The following is a 22,829-nucleotide window of genomic DNA, read 5'->3' on the forward strand; positions in this document are numbered from 1 at the left end:
GCTGTGGCCTGATGGTGCGCCTATCACAGCAGCTTACTCGGGCTGCTCCCACTGCTCGGAATGCTGGCACCTGTGGGCCCTTCTGGGAATTTTTACTACTCTGAAGGCCCACCTCCAGTATACATCCTCCCTGACAGGTTTCCTGACTGTCCCCACTCAGGTGTGCTTTTTCCTACCTTGGAACCCCATGCCCTTGGCTTGTCCTTTCCTTGAGATACTTAGCCTATTAGAGTTATGTGTGCTTTGCATGGGCAGCTATCAAGAGTGAGATATGGAGTGAGACCTTTCTTGAATCCTAGATCTGTGTTCTAGCTTTGTGAGTATGGGTAAGTTATTACCTCTCTGATACTCAGTTTTCTCATCTGTAAAGTGGGAGCTAATATATCATGACTTAGGTTCAGTGTTTAGGAGGACTGAAAGATGAATGCATGTCAAGGCTTAGCACAGTTTCTGGAACAAGTGAGCTCAAGCAACTGCAGAGTTATAATAATCTGTGCCCAGCCCTCTTTGTGTCTGCTTCCATTTACCCATTTGTTGATGGTGGGAAAGCCTGTTTACATCTAGAGTATTGACTGAACAGAGCATGGTGTCAGACAACTGGCCTGGAAAGGAATGTTGGTAGTCCTGGTTCAGACGATTTGGCAAATGTCCCCTGGTCTTAGCTTTGGTAGCTGAGGTCCCCCCAGTTACATGTTCCTCTGGACTTAAGCTCATGAAGCTTTCGTCACTTCATCTGTTGACACTGCCAGAGGCCCATTTACTGCTGAATTGAGCCAGAGGGCTTCTTTTGGAAGCTGGTGCAGGCAGTGCCCAGGTGTTTGGAGGACACTGGTAGAAAGGGAATTTAGGGCAAATCTTTTGAAGCTCAGGCAGCAGCGGGACAGGGGGGAGATTCCCTTGAAGCCAGTCTATCATGGACAGTCCTTTGGTGATCCCTACTATGGGAGGAATGTTGGTCAGGGGTAGTATCTGGCATAAGATGTAAAGTTGCAAGAGAAACATGTAAAATGTAAACATATCCAAGTCCCTTCCACGCACTTCAGCAGGACTGCACCTAAAGCTGTTCTGGAAGGTAGAGCACCTTCCTCTTCCCCCAAATTGATTAGGAGTCTTTGACTACCACCGCCCCCCACCCCAGTGTGCACGCGCATGCACACACACACACACACACACACACTCCCTCCCTCCGTCCCTCCCTCCCTAATTACAGTCTTTGCTGGTTTTTCTCTTGCAGCCAGGCGCCACTCCAGGGTTCGGCCCAAGGTCACTCTCCTGAACTATCCATCCCCGATGACCACCATCAGCCGGCCACTGAATGAGATGGCTTTGACTCCTCTGACGGAGCAAGAGGGGGAGGCCTACCTAGAGAAGTGTGGCAGCGTCCGGCGGCACACGGTGGCCAATGCCCACTCAGACATCCAGCTGCTGGCCATGGCCACCATGATGCACTCAGGCTTGGGCGAGGAGCCTGCAGGTGAGGACAAGTGCCTGCTCCTGCCGCCCAGCTTCTCCCCCCCCCACCGGCAGTGCTCCAGTGAGCCCAACATCACCGACAGCCCTGATGAGCTGGAGGAGGTGGCTGGGGGCAACCAGGAGGACTCGGAGCTGAACTGTGCTTCCCTCCGCTGAATGCCCCCCTCTGGGACATCCCAGCTCCTGCCTACCGACCAGGATGAGGATGGCTCCATCCCCACAGGTCACCAAGGGGCTCTTCCTTTGGGCAATGCTGCCTTATGGCTTTTTGAGTGTAGGCCTAGTCTAAGTGCCCTAGGGGAAATCCCTGTTGTAAACCTATTTTCTTGATTGTGACTGACCACCTCTTTGCAGCCACACAGACCCAACTGCCTGATATTCACGTTCTGACTCCCAGCCTTGCCTGCCTTAGATCCTCATCTCTGGGCTTTTCCCCTTAGATACTGGACTGTTTGATGCTTCCAGCAATGTATCTAAGTTCCCCTGGCATTATTATAGCAGGAGGTTGTCTGACCCACACACGGAGCCAGCAAGGACACGCTGGCTTTTGGAATTCCCCTTTAGGCTCCTGTGGTACAGCAGCCTGTGGGTGAGCAGTGGTAGTAGAGAGGAACCTCTCCTCCCCTATTCTGTACCGAGTGAAAGTAGACTCTGCCCCTACGGAACATGACTTTGGGAATGTGCCTTCCTTATTTTCATTTCAGAATTACTGGGAAGGAGTTGCCCCATCAGTGGGTGAATGCCCATCCTCACCTATATCCAGATCCTATATACTGCCTTTGGTTTTTGCCCCAGGAGAGCCACAAGGCTTGAGAAACCCCGTCTTTGATTAAGCCTCACCATTTCCCTCTCAGGCCTTCTCCCAGGCTCAGGGAACTAACTTCCCCAGTGGAGTAGCTGGTGCCTTCATCCACTCTTATTTCAGAAACTGACTGTTTTCCATTGTGGGTGAGGGGCCAGCTGATACCAACCAACTAGTCTGTTCCTGGATTTAACTTGAATTTTTTATATGTGCATCATTTAAAAAAATTGCAAATCCTTGTACGTAGGATCTTGTACTGCTCATTTCCAATGGGGTGTATCTTCAAACTACAAAATAAGCGAACCCTCTCAGAAAAAAGCCTGGAAGTGGTTCAGGGTACAAGTGACCCATCGTAGGTAGGACTCTTAGGCTGCAGAACTCTGGAAGCAGCTGGGCTTGAATCCAGAATGGCCCATGTGAGTGTCCTGGTTTACAGAAAAGCTGCATTGAGGTAGGGAGACTCAGTTTGCCTCATGAGCAGAGGGTTGTAGCCAATGGGAATGTCTTGCCTTTTAGTGGGGTTAGATGGGGGAGATGTGGGCAGGACCTTCTGGAGAGATGTTCATCTCCTGTATATAAACAAGTTCCCAGAAGTGGCTGGAATTTCTGACATGTGAAATCACAAAATGCTCTTTGGGGCAGCAAGCTTTGGTACTGTGCTGTCTCCCCTTAGCACTGCCCCACCCAGATCTGGGCTCTTGATCCACCTTGGGCCTCTGTTCTTCTCTTTGTATTTGTCTGTTGGCCCTACTGATAAAAGCCCCAGAAAAAGGAGAAGGCTCCCCTGGGCCCTTCTGATACCTTCTAGGTATCCTATTAATATTTGGAAACTTTATGATATCTCAGAGATGTGAGCCGGCTTGGCTTCCAGTATAGCAGGAGGTTCCTGGGAGAGGATAAGAACAGTTTAATCTGACAGCAGGGAAAAGACATTATAAGCATATCTAACTAAGCCTTGATAGCATTTCCCTTCTGGGTGAAAATCTGAAATGCAACCAGTTTTGTTTTTGGTGGCTTGTAATTTGGAAATTTTGTTTAAAAAATTGTTTCATTTTCATCTTTCTAAGAGAGTGATGGAAGAGAAATGTCTGAAGGAGATATGAGGATTTCAAACAAAAAATAATCTCTGTGTATGTGTTGAATAAAGTCCACAAATTAACTAAATGCATTAGCAAACAGTATCAATAAGTAATAACATGATGATTTATTTAACCAATGGCTTCTGCCCTTACTGGTACACTTAGCACATGGGATTAGAATTTGTTGATCCAGATAAAGTAATCATTTACTTTTTTAGTTTACAAACGTTAATGATCTATTTGGTTTTAAATGCCTTTTCCATACACTAAATGCCTCTGATGAGGACAGCAGTCATCAGTTAAATATGCAAGATCTTAGACTGAGAATGGGCGTGTCAGGACAGACCCAGTGTTCTTAATTGCTGATGATTGCTAGCCACTTTACACCTTCACTTTTGACGTACATGCCTGATACTTATACAGTAAATATTTCCAACTATACATATAGCAATTTTGATGATGTTTTGGGGCATTTTAGCCATCAGAGGTATTGCAAAAGTTATATTCTTAGCCACTTTTTCTCCCCTTTATGAGATGAAGATTCATTTCGTTATTTAAACTAGGATCTTCCTGTGGCTGAGGTTTAATGACAGGAAACAATCTCGACTCTAAACTCTGAGAGAGCTCACAAAGCAAAAACCTTTCATATTGTCTGTTTCCAAAATGATTCAATAAACATCAGTGTGTCTATGTTATCTGTCCCCATGCCGCATGTCTTGATTGAATCTGAAAGGCCAGCAACCCTCTGGATATGTGTGCATCTTGTCCTCACCCTCCCTGGGCCTGCTCTGCCTGCCTCCAATCCAGGGTTAGGCAGCAGACTTACCTCAGCTGGTCTCTCCTGGGTTTTGTTTGCCATCCTCTGCTCAATGGGCAAGTCATTTCCTGGTGAAACAGCCTTTATACAGAGCTGGAAAACACTGAACAAGTCTGAGAAGGCAAGACCTCTTCTAAACCAGTTTGGCCTCTTCCCAGAGTGTTTGACCTAGAGGGAACACTTAGTGTATTTACTCATGGACTGTCTTCTTCATACATTGTCCTCCGATTCTGCTTGCCAGAGGGAATTTATAATGTTTTACTCTATGCATGGGTTTCCCTAGGAAGGCTGGAGCAGAGTTAGCCTGAGACATCTGAAGGCCTAGTAAGATCATTCAAAGAGGTGTGACCTATTTGAGGATGGAAAGGGGCATAATGCATGTTTTTGTTGAGCCCTCAGAGCCAGTAACTATGGAAAATAGGCACTCAGCGTTCTGCCTCAGTAGACCCCATGGCATTGGCTCACTGCCATGTTCATTCATCCACCCCCTCACCTACCCACCCAATATTTATGGAGCTGCCACTGTGTTGTAGGCATGTTCCTTGGGGCTGGCAATGCAGTGATGGACAGGCAAACAAGGGGCCTGCTTTCTTGTACACAATCTAGGGCAGGAAGGCTGGCAATCAGCTCAACACTGGCATTTCAAATAATGAACAACACTGGATGAAATGAAACAGCAAAATCCAGTAGCTAGAGAGTGATATGAGGGCAACTGTATCAGGTGACAAGAAAAGTTCTCTAAAAGTTGACTTGGCTGAAGACCTGAATGAGAGGGAGCTAGCCTTACCATCTGCTTTATTTCCTATCACTGCCATCAACAGATATCACAAATTAGTGGCCTAAAACAACACACATTTATCATCTCATAGTCAATTGGCTGGAAGTGTGACATGGGTCTCACTGGACAAAGATCAAGGTGTTTGCAGAGCCTTGTTCCTTTTGAAGGCTCTGAGGGAGAAGCCATTTCCTTGCCCTTGTCAGCTTTTAGAGACAGCCCAGATTCCTGGGCTCGTGGCCCCTTACTCCACCTTCAAAGCCAGCAGCAGAGGGTTGAATTCCTCTGCCGTTACATCACATCATTATCACCACCTACATTCTGTCTCCCTTGTCTACTTTAAGGACCCTATGATTCCATCAGGCCCACCCAGAGAATCCTTGATAATATCCATCTCAAGATTTCTGTGGGCACCGCCCCTCCATCCCCATGTCTCAGTAGTAGAAAGTCTGGCTGGCTGGTGTGCTGGGGGCCCTGGGAAGACGACACTGCCTTGGGTGGCAGGTGCTGGTCTTTGTGTCCAGGGGAGATTGGCTGGCCTGGCCCAGAGGCCTTCAAGCCTGACCTCCACCCTCCATGGCCTGGACACCCATGGTGACCAAGATTCTGGAGTCCCTCACTCAGATCTTTATTTTCCATCTCATATGCTTGTCAGGTGCTCGTCATCCCCTCTGTGGACTTCTACAAGTGTTCACTTCCTGTATTTATTTGTCTGCAGACTCCATCTCTCCCTATGGACATCCCCAGCTGATGTCTGTAAAATGTAGTCCCTGCTTAAAACTTCTCTCTGGCTGTGAGTAAATTCCACACATTTGAACTTGACTTCAAGATCCTTTCCAAACTGGCTCCCACCTGCCTTTCTGGCCTCAGGTGCTGCTGACTCCCTGTGAACAAGTGTCAGTCTCACAGCAACAGTTCACTGAGAAGCTGCCCTCCACCTCCACACTGTCCCACCTTGTTGGGAGCCCTCCCCATTGCTGGGGGCTGTGGAGGGGCCCTCCCACTGCTTCTCCAGGTAGAAGAAAATATTTTTGCCTCTGTACATTCTCAGGCCTGTCCCAGAAGGCCAAGGAGGTATAGGATTTCTGTATGTGTGCCTGGAGACTAGCAATACAGAGGAAATTCTAAGTCATGTGCACTGAATTAATGGGATGGTGATAATTCTGATCTACACCTTTTCTCTCCCAGGTGTTTGCAGAAAGGACCTTCACCTCCTTTCCTCTCTCCCTAAGCAGAGGCCTTCCCCACACTGTTCTCTAAGTATGTTCCTACTGAGGGTATGGCCATGGAGCCTGTGAACCCAGGTGGGAGCCCTTCCCTGTGGCCCCTCCACATCCTGCTGCCATGTCCCTGCAGAGAGCTGACCCTGTCCACAGGGCTGCTGCTTTGCCCCAAGCCAGCTGCCTCTTTCTTGGGCCCTTTCTTTCTGTACTGAGAAAATTCCTTTGGAGCCTAGAAGTTGTGCCTGAGGGAGAGAGCGAGACAGCCCTGTTGTCTGTACAGGATCATCTCTTTGGAAAAGCCCTCCTGCCAAGTAGTAAGACTAGTGTGCCCAGGCAAGAACCTCTTTGCCCTAACTCCTACTGTACTCAGGACCAGCCCTGAAAGGGACTCAAATTCTGCTGCCCTGGTGTGCCAAACACTACACTGATCCTCACAACAGCCATGTGAGGTAGGCACCATCCCCATTTCACAGATGGATGGGAAAACTGAGGCTTGGGTTCTAAGTAATGGAGGTGGGACTCAACCTCAGGTCTGCTCACCTCAAGTTCAGTGTCATCCCTGTCTATTCCAGGAGGTATCCTGGCTTGATAGAAAATGAGCAAGCAGAACAGCTAAGGGGCACAGTCTCCTCAGCCTGCTGCAAGTGAGATGGTTGCAGGGTTTCCAGAAGAGCAGAGAAACAAAGCTGCCTCTCTTGTTCTTCTCTAGCCACTTTTAGAAAACCTCATGGGGAGAGTGTTGGGGTGGGGGAGACTCTGCTATCCTAGGCAGCAGATTTCTCAGAAAAAATTCAATGGGTTCTTTTTTCCTTTGAAAATAAAAAAGTTTCAATTTGGCTTTAAAAATAATATTTTATTATTAGAAATATTGGTGGTAATCATTTTATAAATAATATAATAATGCTGTCTTTAGAATCAATATTCAATTTAAGATATGAATTTCAAATTTTTTGTAGGCTTTTAAGTTCAGCTTACAAATTTTATTCTGTTTTTAAGTCTAGCAGACTTTAGCAGTAACTTTGGAGGAGCCTTTGAATAATGTTTGGTCCTATTTACAAACTTACCTCAGCACTGCAAACACTTTTAAATGCATTTATAAATTTAATATATTTATTCCTTTTGAAGTACTTCACTTTTTCTGACAGCATACAAAATCTTTCCAAATCCTAAATTCTTACAGAAACTAGTAAATTAAACTTATAAGGGACATGTTAAAAGTTTTTATACTCTACTTAAATTTAGATGTCACCATAAAAAAACACAAGTCTAAATTCATTACTCAATTATACATTTTAAAGTACAGGTATGAAACTGTCACTCTAATGGGCCTTATTCTCCTAAATATCACGTATCTAAAACAACAAATATGCGTAGATTCCTTCCTAACATAAAAATAATAGTGCTATAGTTTTGTTTATTTCAAACCTTTCTACACTAAAGTCTAAGTCTTCCTGGTGTTGGTTGTTAAGCTATTGTCTCTCAGCTTCAAGCCTTTTCTGTATTTTGGAATGCTGGGGCCGGACTGCTAACATTTCTGTTAGCTCGGTTACTGTTAGGCTCTGCCAGTAGGGGAGCACTAGAGGGAGCTGGGGAGGTTGGTGGACTGAGAAGAGAGGTGCCCATCTCCGTTGTCTGCCTGCATGGCCTGGCAGGAACAGTTGGGTCCAGTGGCACTGGCTAGCTCCAGTTTGCGGATTTTCCTCACTCCTAGAACCAGCCTCAACATCTCCCATGAAAGATAGCCACACCAGCGGCCTGGGCCCCTCTGAAGATGTCTGGAGCCCAGCTCTCAGGGACCCTCTTTCAACCCTTTACATGTCAATCAATCCCAACGCTTCCTTTTGTTTCCCTACTTCTAGGAGGGGTAGTTGCTTCCTGCAGTCACTCTTCTGTGATTCCCATGTCCCCTCTTTGCCATTTTATTTGAGCAATATCTGATTAGTAATTCCTTATATTCTCTCTGCTAAAATGATGGGTGTGGCTTCTGCCTCTGATGAACCAGGGCTGAAAATAAATTCACTGAAAAAGACAGTCACCATCTCAGTTAACCCAGCTTACTCACTGAGAGAGTTCCTTTGGGCATGAGACCCAGAACTGCAGACATGCAGAGAGATAGTTCCCTCTTACTCCCACCTAAGGACACTGCAATACCTTTTCAAGTAACTGTTGCAATTGCTTCTTAACATCCTTGAGAGTACTGGTGAATGTACTTGACTTGTCAGCATTCCCAAGAGACACTGATACTATTTATGATTGCTTAGTCAATGACTTCATGACCTAAAGGAAGTGAGCTTGTAAGCAACTGTCTTATACAATTGTCTAGTTTTTCAGTCTTCTTCAGAAGTATGCCTTTCTCACCAAGTCACTCATTAAATTGGTTTTAATTTCCAATTTTTTGGCCTTCGATGACTATTGAGAAGAATCCTAAGCAATGTAAATGTCTTGAACCTAACAGGCTCCTGAATTCTATCATATTGTCAGGATCATGTAATTTTTAACAAATACCTAAGTTTCAGTCTGATATCAGTTAAATATCTCAGATAAATCTGTCTGGGGGCCACCTATGATGTCATTCCTTTCTCTGTAGACAGAAGTAGGATTAAGTCTCAATTTTCTGCCAACAAATTTTTGCCCATTCTATGGCAGTTTTGAGAAGGGCTCAATAAATGGCAATAGCATAAGGCTTCTGGTTCTGGCCATAGGAGAATGTCTTGCATCAGATTAATCTTCCTGCCAAAATAATTATAAAGCTGGACAAAACATATAAAGCAAACTCTTGAAGGACTCGGAGAGCACCCAGTGCAGGCAGGATCTGAATGACTGTGACCCCTGAGAGAAAGTATGAGGCAGGCTTCACATTCATCCTAGTTTTTCCCAAATCACTAGTTGGTGTGTGGGTGGGAGGGAGTGGGTGACAGCAGAAACAGCAGTCTTAGGGGGCTGAGATCAGAGGTGAAGCCTGCCAGAGGAGCTGGAACTTGAAGGGAGGATGATGAAGAGGACTAAATGAGAAATCTGGATTCAAGTTCCCCTCAAGTTGGTGGCTGACTCACAAGCAGTAAGAACTCCAGAGAACGAGCAGAAAATAGCAGCTGGGGAGCTAAAGAACTAAACAGATTTCAGCTGCTACATAACGTTGAGGAGCCGAGGGTCAAGGCTCCCTGAGGTTGAGGGCTTTCACAAACATCCCAGGCTCTTGGTTGAGAAGCCACACGCTAGGAGTAAGAGCCATGCTCCAGTAGCAAGTCAGTAGACTTAAACACAACTATATCAGTCTTGGTATTAAATGTAAATAGACTAAATGTGCCAATGAAAAGACTAAGATGGATTAAAATATAACAACATGCTGTTTATAAGAGACACTAATATTGGGACACAGAAAGATTGAAAATAAAGGAATGGAAAACCATGTAAACACTAGCAAAAGAGGTTTGGTGTTGCTAATTCATAGTCATGCAAATTTCATAATGATAAGAGGTTAATTTGAAAGGAAGACGTAAATAATAACACATAATTTATCGTTTATTGGTTGTCAAGTATGTACCAAGCACTAGGTGTTTCGTAGTCACTGTTTTGAGATATCTTATGAGTAATTGTATGAAGTAAATTTTATCATCCCCATTAGATGAGGAAATTGAAGCTTGGCGAGATTGGGCAATTTGCTAAGGTCACACAACTAGAAAATGATAGAGACAAGACTCAAATCTAGCTCTGTCTGATGTTTTGCCAAAGAGTTTCTAATCATTGCTCTGCCTTTTCAGCTCTATACAGCCTATGATATATTTGTTTAGACCAGTTGGAGAGGGCCTCCGAGGGCAAAAGAGTGTTTTAACCTAAGGGGAGGATATTTTGTGGGGACTGCTGGACTCTGAACTGGAAACCCTTCAGGATAAAGGTCCTAAAATAATCTGTCTCTTCCCCCACCTCACACACACACACACACACACACACACACACACACACACACACACACACACAAACAAACACACTTTAATGTGAACATTCTGCTCTTCTATATGCATGATCCCCAAAAGGTATAGAGACCTCTGGGTTCATGGAATGCTACAGCCTGACTTTGAATTTCTCAGTCCAAATTCTCAAGAATCTGGTCTACTTCAAGAATCATGTGTCCATCCCTGTTTCAATTGGCTGCTGCAAAGAAGTGCCATCTCATGTGGCTTCGGATTTAACTCTTGTTAAATCCTTCTCTTGGAGAGGAGGGCTCAGTGGTTCTCAGGGGAAAGGACACTCATCTAATTCAGACTGAATCTGTGCAATATATGGGTGGATGGGAACCTGAGCACAAAAACCCCAAGATGAAGATAGGCCTTCCCAAGCCACCACTATCTCTGGTCTTCACATAAAATGCAAAGATGCCAGGAGGGGAGGAAAGGTAGCAGGCTCTCGCAGAAGGATCTAAGGATCCCCAGCAAAGAGCAGAGGACAAATGGACCCATCATCAGGGTGGGGAGGGGAGTTTTGAGGAAACCAGTATTTCCAAAAGTGGAGCTGAAGGCTCCTCTGCCCTTAAGCTAGGAGGGGGGCACTTTCTCTCAGGGAGCAATGCCATCAACTCTCCTCCTCTCACTACCTGGGCAGGTGCAACTGGAAAAGCCTATGGAGAAAACAGGCTGAAGTTTTGGGCATAAAATGCATGGCAATGGACAGCCAGGATGATGTAGGGACCTCTATTTATCTTCCAAGTTTCTGGGACCCCCATGGATAATTCTACAGCAAGTAATTGTAACACTTAATACTTATTCAGGGCTTGTTATGGCCAGGTGCTAGTGTAATCCTTACTCTTTCTGTATCATCTCATTTAAAACCTGGGTACGTAAACACTATTATTCACATTTCACACAAAAAGAAGCTGAGGCATAGGGTAAATAAACATGTGCAAGGCCAGAGAGCCAGGAAGTGGCAACATCAGAATGTGAACCCAGGTAGTTTAGCTATAAAGGCCTTGCTTTTAAGCACGTGGTAAACTTTCCCAGTCTTTGGAAATGTAATCTGAATTACCAAACCGAAATAGTCATTAAGAAAAGCAAGAGCAGGCTGGCGGTCCCTTACAGCCCTCAGTTTCCCACAGGGAAGTTGCTCCATTTGAGGGAAAGTCCCTTTGTGAGGCTCCCACCAGTGTGTGAGAGCTGCCTGAGGCTCAGCCCCTGAAACCTGCCACCAGAGAGCCAGTGAGCTTGTGGTAGAGAGCCAACTCCGCAGAGAGACCGGAGGCCATGGTTTACAGTTTAAATCTCTCTCTTCTGCATCCTGCTGCCACTGCAGTCAGTCAGACCTTCTTTCATATCCAGTGAAACTAGCTGGGTGACCTTGGACAAGCTACTTAACCCCTCTTTTCTTCTGCTAAATGCAGCTAATTATGCCTTACCTTGTAAAATTAAAGAAAAAAATATATGTGCGCACACACACACACATACTTACAAAGGCACACATATACACACATACATATAGCATAGAAAATGTTTAAGCTATCTTTGGGTTTGTAAAATCATGTGTTCATAGCAGCATTATGTGTAATAGCCCCAAACTGGAAACAATATAAACATCCATTGACTAATGGTAGATAAAAAGAGGTATATCCACACAGTAAAGTTCCATATTAGCAATAAACAAGGAACAAACTATGATCACAATGGTACATCATGGACCGACATCAAAAATGTTATGCTAAGTGAAAAAGCCAGACATAGGAGACTATATATTGTATAATTCCATTTATGTGAAGTGTCCAGAAAAGGCAAATTTATAGAAACATAGGGTAGATTAGTGGTTGCCTGGGGTGGAGGTTGCCAGGTGGGGGAGATTAACTATAAATGGGCATCGGGGACATTATTTCAGGGACGAAAATGCTCTAAAACTGGTTTATGAAAATGGTGGCACCAATGGTAAAGTTATTAAAAGCCCATTGAAGGGTACACCTGAAATTGCATTTTTTTCTTCTTTTATTGCAGTAACATATACATAAAATTTGCTATTTAAATCATTTTTAGGAGTATAGTTGAATGGTATTAAATGCATTCACTTTGTTGGGCAAGCATCACCACTGTCCATCTCCAGAACGTTTTCATCTTCCTCATCTGAATCGTTGTACTCATGAAGCAATTACTCTTCTCCATTCCTCAGTCCCCACAGCTCCTGGCAGTCACCATTCTACTTTCTATCTCTATGAATTTGACTTTTCTACGTACCTCACGTAAGTGGAATCATACAATATTTGTCCTTCTGTGAGTGGCTTAATTCACTTAATGTCTTCAAGGTTCATCTGTGTTGTAGCGTGTGTCAAAATTTCCTTCCTTTTTAAAGCTGGAACATATTCCATTTTATGTATATACCACATTTTGTTTATCCATTCATCCACTGGTGGACATTTGTGTTGTTTCCACCTTTTGGTTATTGTGAATAATGATGTGAATATTGGTGTATCAATATCTTGAAATTGGTGTATCTTTTATGAGATAAAAAACATTATGTCAAAAAAGTTATTTAAAAATAAAACGAAGTATTTTTTCAAAATTTAAAGAGCCAATAAATTGTAGATGCTGTTACTGTCAGCTTAAAGTATGGTATATTTTTGATCAGAGAAGTTTTTAAAAGTCAAATTAACTTAATTTAAAATGACATGTTCTCATTTAAAAAAAGGAAAAACACAGAAAAGTACAAAGAAAAGACACTTCTGTAATCTCAGAGATAACCACTGAATGATAACTTTACAAAAATTATTACATTTTAATTTTACTTGAAACTAGAAGGAACTGAACTGAAATAAAGAGGTTGCTGAACTTCAGATGTTTACCTACAACAGAGCTAGTCATCCCCAAACTATCCTTCGAAAGGAAAAAGAAGTTACTAAGAAATACTGAGGCTAGGTTGGGACACATGGTTTTTCTACTGGAGTTCTTGATGGTCAAGTTTAATCCCAGAGGCAGACAACAGTTACATAAAAATCAGAGTATATTTCTGATGTTTAAACAAATAAGGTGCATGAAATTTTAGATTAAAAACAAAAGAACAAAGTTGAAAACCTAAGCAAACTTCTAGGGTAAAGTTCTAAGAGAGGTTATTAAGGAATTGGTTTGTAAGCCAGAGAGCTACAAAGATGATAAATCAGTTATTGAAAAAGTAGGAAGAAATGATTGTAGCTAGTGTCTAAAATATTTCCAAGGAGGTTATATGTAAGTCCTGAATATCAGTTAGTTTTCTCCTCCCTCTGAATTAACTGGTTGTTTTTGAACACATCTGTTCCAGCATGAATTTTCTCACCAAGAGGTGTAGCATCCACACATTTCCTTCCTTCACTCTAAAAAAGAATTATTTGAAACTTGGAGGAAATAAGGCAAAAAGTTGGGTTTCATGTCCTTTCAAAGTCATACTGGGGATCTATTTAGCCAGTTCACCCAAGTATTATTTAATTTTCTAGGAGAATGTATCTGTGTTTGACTTTGCTATGTATTATTTGATTACAGCCATACCTCATATTTTTCTGTCTAGTAGGAAAGATAACCCCAAAGGTTATGGTTTTATTATTCTGCAGGACATTAACCAGTTTCTTTTGTAACCTAGCAATCTTTTTTCAACATGCTTTTTTGTTTTGGAAATGCTTTTCCTGGTGTATTATATAAACTTTTTTCTCAAATGCATTTGGAATCAACATTACAGTTCCATCATAAACTTATGAGCTGAATAAAACCTTTGACATGTACCCATTCTAAATCGGAATGAAAGCCATGATTTCACCATTTTAACTATTATACTTCGATATAGCTGTTAGGACTCAGTTTATACTCATTCCTCCCATCTGCTGTGCTTTTCTTAGTGTTTGCTCAAGTTACCTGGAAGCCTATTTAGAATGCAGATTCCCCAGCCTTGACTCTCAGAGACTAACTGGGGAAGGGAGGGTTAGCAAGGGGCCTAATGATATGCATGTTAATAAGCACCTCAGGAGATTCTGAGGCTAGTGGTCCTCAGACCAGACACCTTGAAGAACTGGGTGGGATATTGGTCCTAATGCCAACTTGGTTCTCATTGCTCGGAGTGGACAAACAGAGCTTGGGTTAAACGTCGAGACCTTGGGATGGACAGGAGTTCGACAGTCTGTTTTCCTAAACCTGAAATGGCATTTCAACCTGAAATGGCAGTTGATCTCAGATGTCCACCCACCCACTGGCAGTATCATAATGGGGGCAACCAGGAATCTGTGTGTGTGTATGTTGAACTTTGAGAAACTACTCATATTCTTTGTTGACCTTACAAAGATGGCAGTTTTGTATGGTTTAACCTAATAATTCCTCAAGTGTTTCTAATTTGAAACTAATCTGGCAACCAATTTGTGAGTATGACAGTCGGAACGTGGAACTTCCAGTATCTTGGGAGGAAGTACTTTTGTTTTCATCAGACTTAAAAGCAAAAATTTAAGGACTCTCTTCCCAGAAAAATGCATGAAGCCCAACTTTTTGCACACAATCTCGGGGATTTACGGACGCTTTCAAAGCCCAGGACTCCAGGTTAATCCTATTTCATAAATTTTTTCCTGAAGGCTGCGTTCTTTAGGGATGGAGCTTTGCTGCCCCCTACCGCTATATGCGTCTTCATCTGGGTTTGCTCTATTCATGCTTATCTTCCAGTTCGAGTTTTGTAGGAGCGTGAACAAGCCGTCATCTCATACCAACTGACAGAGTAGTCCCATTCTAGGCAGGAATGGGGACGACAGACAGGTATATGTCACACACTGCACTGAATTGTTAGTACGGGGTATGGGGAAATCTTGTTAATTGATGGAACAATAAGCATTGTGTAGGCTGAAGCGCACCCTTGGGGGTTATCAAATTCTGATTATAAGGAAGCTCTTTTACAACACTTGTAGGTAACTGAGAGCAATGCAAAATAATCTTTGTTTCTAGAAATGCAAATTACGTCCTGTGGGGAGAGGTTCACTTAACTGCTCACTCCCACCAAGGAAAAAGCGAGTTTTGCCTCCATTTGGACCTTTATTTAAATATTCCTTGTCAGTGTCTCTCTCTTTGGATTATACTTTGAACAGATTGTAACATCTGCCTGGTCTCCTCATTAAAAGTTAAATAAAATCTTTAACATGTGCTCTTTAGATATCTGTATGAGAGCCATAATCTGAGTTTTTTGAACATTATCCTTTAACAAAGGCCAGGATCATATTAGATATTTCTGAATCCCATCTAAGATGGAAGGCCTAGCTCTTTGCTTGAAAGCTCAGTCTGAGACACTCCATGTTCCCAGTAACTCTTTGAGATGTTAAGAAGAAATATACCTCTCTTCTATTCACCCAATTCAAAAAGGTAATGTAAGATAAATTCTAGCCGGAATAAGCAGGCAAAGAGAGGCAACAAAGGGCCAGGTACTTTATTTAAATACCCCCGGGTGATGTTCTCGCGGCCTGGGTACTACAAGCCGGAGAAGTCACGCCCAGTTAGGGAGGTGGGGCGTTTATAAGGGATTAGGAGGGGGAGGGGTGGGCAAGCTATTTTAGGGGGGTGTTGAGAGGTATGATTGGCTAAAGGTGACATAATAGTCAACTAGAAACTTTTTTCCTTCCAAGAGGGAGGAGGCTGACATCCGGGTCTTGGCACATAAGCATGGAATTCAGGGAGAGCTGTCTCCTTTCCATATACAGCACAGACTTTGGGGTCTGGTCTGTTCTCCCCCTATGGCATCTCTCTGTTTTGTTTGCATGTACTTGTTTTTCCTTTCCCCAGCCTAACAGGTAACACCCTACCCCATCAGGCGAAATATGGCAAAACAAAACAAAACAATGAACAAGAGTTTGTAAATCTGGATTTTGTTTTCCTAAAGCTTAAGTCCACAGAACAATTTAGAGGAGCCATGGAGCAGGAGAGGACCCACGGAACAGGAGAGGACCCACATCTTGGAGAAATAGAGTGGAGATGGGGCTTTCCTTCCGTAAACGATGAGATTACTTAGGCTGTGGGAAGGAGAGATTGGCAGAAGCATCAAGACCAGGCCTTGAAAGGGAGGCTGGAGGAGAGGGATGGACTGCAGCCCAGATTACATGGAACAAGAGCAAGTCAGGGCTGGGAGGGCCCAATTTACCACTGTGAACACCTGACTGTGAGAGACCGTGACAGGGTGGGAGGGTGAGAGGGAGAGAGGGACAGGGGGATGAAGGACGGAAGGAGGGAGAAAGAATGAATTTGGCCTCTAGCCTCTTGGGCTATTTTAAATCTAGATCTTGACTCAAGAGGCAAACTTCATTCTGATAAACTCATTTGTGTTCTGGGCTTACATTTTTAAAGTTAAAAAAGAACATAAAATACCAGATTGCATCAGATGTAAAAAAAGCAAGTGTTTCATAAACCTTCCATTTCAGTTGAATCGGTATACATATTATTTAGTCATCTCTATCATGTAATTTACTGTGGATCATGAGCAAAAAAAAAAAGACTGCAAAACACTCTAAAGACATAGCAGCTCTACTAGCCTAGTTGTATTCAGAAAGTTTTTCTTTCTTTCTTCTCCATGACTCCAAAGAAATATCACATTAGGTTTAAAATTTAATTTAATTTAAAAAATTTTACTTTTAGGCCCCTATCCTAAAGGGTTTAGTTTCCTTCTTTAAGTACTTTTGGTGGGACTTCGTCTATTTTATCTAGACAACTCAAGTTATATGACCCGCAATCTACTTTTCAGTGCGGTTTTATTATTTAGCTTTCAGGAGTAAAATTCTGTGAAGATCAGACTCACTGACTCAGTTTTAATATTATTAAAATGTACAAATCCTATCCAGACCATGCAAAATTTACTTTGATTATGCATCATTTCCCAACAAGATTGCAACTGTCACTTTACAAAGTAATTCTGCCTGTGCTGGTGCCCATACAGAAGTTTATTTTTACAATGTGACAACAGACATCCACAGGAATGGATTAGAAGCATCAAGAAGCTAACCCAAAATACAGGTGGAATGTTTGAAATAAATTATATGGCTTATTATGGGATTAATAACAGTATTTCACTTTCCAACTTTGATTTAAAAAATATGGTGGCATTTTGTACAGCATTTACATGCCTCACCAGCTGTTATGTTCCATTAGGAAACAGTTTATTTTAGCATAGACAAGGATTGGCCCATAGAAAGCTGTCTAAAAATGCTTTTAATTGTTGCATAGTAGAGGCAGCCATCACCAAAAAACTCATCAAGGAAGTTTGCTAACAAAGGAAAGGCCTTGAGCAGGGGAGAACTGGGAGAACCCAAGCTTCTCATTTATCTGCAGGGAATAATTGCTCATGCTGTTACCTGGTTTCATACTTTCTATTCACTTGTTTTTCTCATTGGACCTAAAGTGGTTACAGAAAAATTCTTCTCTCTTTGGGCCTAACTTCGTTTTGCAAAATGCAGTCTAAAAAGCTATAGGGAGAAACCACAGCCTAACGTAAACCAAGGACTAGAATGAATCCCCATTTACCATTTTCTGAAGGTGCAAGAAACTTTCTTTCATGTGTAAATGAGTGCCTGAAACCATTTTTTCTTCCTAATATAGGGAGTTGCAGTCTCCAAAGTAGAAGGTAAAGTAAAAATCAAAGCAGTCTAGCTATTTTAAAAATATCTGGATACACTTATATTTTAATATATATTTCATTTTAATTAAATTCCCTTTTTGTAAAGATATTGGTGCCCTATGTAGGCTGATAAGAGAATATCAACAACAGATGGGAGGTGGCAGAGCATATTAGTTTGACATTTGTTTTCTTCCAAATGAATATTCAATAAGGTATCATTCAAAGAACACTGTTTTGTTCATACTCTTGAAACCACCACCAAGACATGATCTAAAGTAAAAACTCCAGGTGCTTTTGTGAGATAAATGTGAACTTGCATTCTTAACCTGGCTTGAGAAAGAACGGGTCACACTTAGTAGGTAAGTAGAGCACCCTTCTCATCCCTTGGTATATCCTGTGGTCTGTGTCGATCTGATGGTACCTTCTTAGGCTGAGCTGTGGGCAGGAGCAAGTCTTGTTTTCTGCATTGTGTGTGGCAATGGTCAGAGGAGCAGTGAGGGTGTGTGCAGTGAATCAGGATAGTTCCTCTAAGCTCTTCCTTCCATACAACCTGCTTTTAAACTGAGCGCTGATTCTCAGGTTTTTTGTGATTAGTGTCTCCATCCTCCCATGCATTCACTCGCGCTGAGTCCAGATGAATTAGATTAGGAGAAAACTGCTCACAAATTCCATGGCAATCCTAAACAGCAGACTTTTTGGTAAGACACTTTGATTTTGCATGTGCTTCAATTTTTCAAAGGCAGATTTCACTCCATAGCCTGTCATATAGTTACAGAATTTAAGAGCCTCCTTGGATTCATAAAGTGTCTTTCTTAACAGATTCAAGCATTAATAAATGTTACCCATTTATTAATAATATTTAAATTTTGAATTCTAGTCTCTACTATACAGGTAGGTACACAGACACGAAGACAAAGAGAACTGATTTGTCCATGGTCAGTCAGGTGTAAAATCTAAATTTCACCTCCTAATTTAGTAGTGCACATGCGAAATTACACTGACTCTTCAGCCCTCTGGGAACATAATCCTGGAACCTCATGTAAGCAAAATGGGCCCAAAATTACATTTTCACCAGAGAAATTAACTGAATAATTTATCAAGTGTGAAAATAACATTAGAGTATTTTGCACAATTGATCAAGGACTTTCAAATAAATCCATTATAAAAAAATCCCTTCAGGCAAAATAAAATTAAAATTCAGTGTAACAGATTTACAAGTTTATAACTAGCTTAAAGTAAGGAATTACAATTTCAGCTGTAACTCAAATATCACAAGTTTCTCCTAAAGAATTTAAGACAACTTGATTAAAGCTGTTCCATTATTTTAACAGTGAGATTTGGGGGGGGGGGGGGGGGTGGATGGGATAAATGAGAACTTAAGCTTTCCAAGTAGTAAGGTTCAAATCCTCTGAAACTTACAGGAGGTTAAGAAAAATGAGAACTCTAAAGTAATTAACTCCTTGCTGGCACCAACCTTGAAGAAGTCTCATTAAAAGTTACATCTGTTAGGTGATAAAGCAAATTTAACAAAATATTATTTGTAGATTCTAGGTGGTGGATGTTCACTACACAATTCTTTCAACATTTTTGCATGTTTAAAAAACTTCGTAATAAAGTGCTTGGGGGAAAAAAGCAAGAAAAAGTAACAACTGTGCCTTACAACCTATAACTTACATGACTAAATTAATTACCAGAAATTGATCAGCTTCAATCAGTATTTTCATTAAATGATCACTATGGAATATCTGAGTGTTAACTATTAGCTAGGCACTGTGCTAAGTATAAGGTTTCAGCAGTAAACCGAACAGCATCCCTGTCTCTCAGATTTTACATTCTCCTGCGGGCTGCAGAGGACTATGATGGTGTTATATCCAGGACTGACAGCATTCCTTCTTGGAATACAGGAATTCATATGCCCTGCTTTCCAGTGGCACTTTCGCTTTTACCCTGAAATCTACCCGGGAGAAGGTTGGAACACATGCAGTCAGCAGAGACAAGGAAGCTCTGATGCCAGGACTCCCTTTCAGAGAAAAGGGCTGGAAGCAGCATGACAGCTGTCTTCAGTGACTGTCTGGGGGCGGGATGGCACCTGCACTCAGAGCTGCAAGTCCTGAGAGAACAGAAGGAGCCTCTCCTTTCCTCTCATCCTAAAGGCAGAGCTAGTGTCCTGCCAAGAAAGCACTTTGAGAAAAAGGAGCACCTATTTCCTCCTTCCACCTAGTGTTTTACTCATTTACAATTATTTTTCAGTCTTCTATAATTTTACAACAATTTGAATTTTTTTTGGTGGGGGAAGAAGCTTTTTAAAAATATTAAGGGCTTAGGTGACATCTAGCGAAACAACTAGGCAATCTCCTTGCAAGTGTTTGTCTTTGACTTAAGGTGAAAGCTGGAATTGAATGTTACAACCTGATTCATCTTAATTGATCTAATTAGACCATCTTCCTGGAAACTGCCTATTTGGAAGTGCCAACTTGATTCTATAGATGCAAGAAAAGCAACTGTGAAACTAACTACAGCTTATCATGGGAACCTGGGAATTAAAAAGTTTTATAATAGAAAAATACAACTATATATTGTCCATTTTTCATTTCCTTAAGGCATTGAATTGCTTAGGTTATTGAACTAGGCATCACAAAAAAAACCTAATCCTTTTTATATAAAACAATGAGTAGAATTTAACTGAAGCAAGCCAAGAGAAGAGCAGCAGTAACTGAATAAAAGAAAAGTACTTCAATGTCTTAAATTAGAAAAGCCTCTGTAATAATTAAAAATGTTTTCTAAAAAAAGAGACTTGAGGATTCTCTGGATAAAGAAATGACAAGTAACTGTTCTTCCTTAAGGGGAATGAATGTATTTTAATTGCATGCATAATTCATAATTCATGCTCTTGGTTTATCTAAGCCTTACTAGTATAAAAATAGTAATGGAAAAAATAATTTTACACCTATCACAAAATAAATTATTAGAGATGATCCAACATCTCCATATTAGTCCATCATTAGAGGAAAAAACTCACCTTTCATTCTATTTCACTTAACTCATCCCCAAAATAAAAATTGAATTATATTGTAATACAGCCAGAAACTATCACTGCTGCAACAGCCAAAGGACAGTACAAAACTACCAAACTACAAATCAATATCCTGACTTGTTTCACAACAGCAAAACTTGCAGCAAGTTTCATGCAACATTGGCTTGGACATCTCTAGGCAAAGAGGAAGCAATTTTGCTATGTTCAAGAATGATGTAAAAATAAATATGTTAAAAGGTTAATAGCAAATACATGGCTCAAATATTTATAAGCCAACTGGGTAAACCTAGCATGTTTCAGAGAGGGACAGAGAAGATTTGAAAAAGAGAAGCTTTCTAGGTAACACTTGATTCTGTGAAGTCTTAACAAAAGCTTCTATTTGGAATGACAGTCGTTGACCATTACCTTTATTCCATATTCAGAATGACCAGTATAAAATAAATGGCTGGTTCATTACAAAATGCCTATATTGGGGGTTAAAAAAATTGCTTATTTGAATTAAGATGAGCCCAGCTGATGGATACTGAATTGCATTAAAGTATTCTGTCAGCAAAAAATAAGGCAAAGCAATTTTCTACTGGCAAAATCCTTCAGTAAATATTGTCACTGCTCTGCTGGTCAGGACTTAAATTTCTTAAAACAGAATCTTATGCTTGGAGTGGACCCTAGAAACATCTGATCCAACTCATTTTTACACATGGAAACCTGGAGCTAGAAGTTGAAGTTAGGCAAAAAACTGTTTTTGTTTGGATTAAGACTCCTGAGTTAGTAGAAAAAAATAACATAACCAAAGCAGGAAATGACTCGCCTTAGTACTTAATGCACAGCCATGCTTTTAATAGAAATTGACTAGGAAGCTTTTAAATAGCATTTCCTTTTCTGCTGGGGTTGAATGCTTTGTGGCAACATTTAATTTTTTTCTCTGATAAATGTACATGCTTACTGTAGAAAGTGTAAAGCCTATTAAGAAAGCACAAATAAGTCATCAAAAATAGTTTAGTATATTTCCTTTAGTCTTTTTCTATTCAATAAAAATAACTACCATTTACTTTTTAAATAGATCCTGACAATTACTCATTGAAGAACAATCTCAGCAACAGCAGCACTGCTGGGTTCCCTACCTAGAGCTGGTGCTGCAGTGACCCTTTCTCATGAGCTGGAAAGCATAGTCGCTAAGAGACACAAATTGCTAGGGAACAAACTGTGAACTAGTAATGAGCAGGTGGTGCTGGGGACAGGACCTCCATGTGACCTTTACTTTCACTTTATAACATAAACCCTCCAGAGCTGGAGCTGGAGAATGAGGGTAGATAGAAAAGTGAAGGGAAAGGTCAAAGTCACACTTGCTGGGTCTGCCTGGAATCCCAACCATTCTTCTCTGTAGACAAGGTCTCTCAGCTTCCTCTTGAAATTAAGGTTGATTCTGAATGCTTGTCAAGGGATTCTGATTTTGCACTCTCTGGAAATACCATACCATTTCTCAGGACCAGACAACTTTAAAACAATCTTGTGTAAGTGTTATGGATCGTCTTAGATTCTTTATAAGTGCCTATAGTAATTGTGGGACTCCCTGAGAACTAGATTTCACCATATTTAATATCTATAGGCCTTTAAAAATATATAATTGCACAAACATAATCTCTCCCAACTAGGGTCATTTAGCCACTTGAATACATTCCACAAGACCCTCTTCAAGTATAAATTGTTGGACTAAAGCAACCTATTCAAGCTAAGTCCTGATATAACCACCTTCCAACCTTAGTTTGGTGACCTCTCAGGTATCCGATCCCCCCCCAGTGATCTCACAAGTATTAAGAAATTCCACTTCTAGGAAATTAATTTTGTTCCATTTAAATGACCTAAACCAGAGCGTGTCAAAAGAGCTGAAAGTTTTTAGCTCATATAGCTTTTGTCATCACCAATGAGATGCCACATTGGTTGAATAGTTGAGACATGTTTAATTCTACGCTGGTGTGTATCTCCCAGTCCTACAAGCATTAAGAAATAGAGAACCTGCAAGACTGTGGAATTCACTCTGCACTTAATAGACAAAAAGAAATT

At 41.5% G+C, this 22,829-nt stretch overlaps 1 protein-coding gene across 7 annotated transcripts in view; it reads left to right on the top strand.

The window, feature by feature from the left end:
* Positions 1-4,049, top strand: part of PRR5L (proline rich 5 like) — an 87,635-nt gene extending 83,586 nt beyond the window's left edge. For all 7 annotated transcript variants that reach the window (XM_036891793.2, XM_036891791.2, XM_036891790.2 and 4 more), the window contains exon 9: positions 1,235-4,049. In XM_036891793.2, the coding sequence (XP_036747688.2) occupies positions 1,235-1,629 (395 nt within the window). In that variant the 3' untranslated portion in view covers positions 1,630-4,049. The remainder of the gene's footprint in view (positions 1-1,234) is intronic.
* The last annotated feature ends 18,780 nt before the right edge of the window (positions 4,050-22,829 follow it).

Source organism: Manis pentadactyla, chromosome 9, assembly GCF_030020395.1.
Source record: "Manis pentadactyla isolate mManPen7 chromosome 9, mManPen7.hap1, whole genome shotgun sequence".
Taxonomy (NCBI): Eukaryota; Metazoa; Chordata; class Mammalia; order Pholidota; family Manidae; genus Manis; species Manis pentadactyla.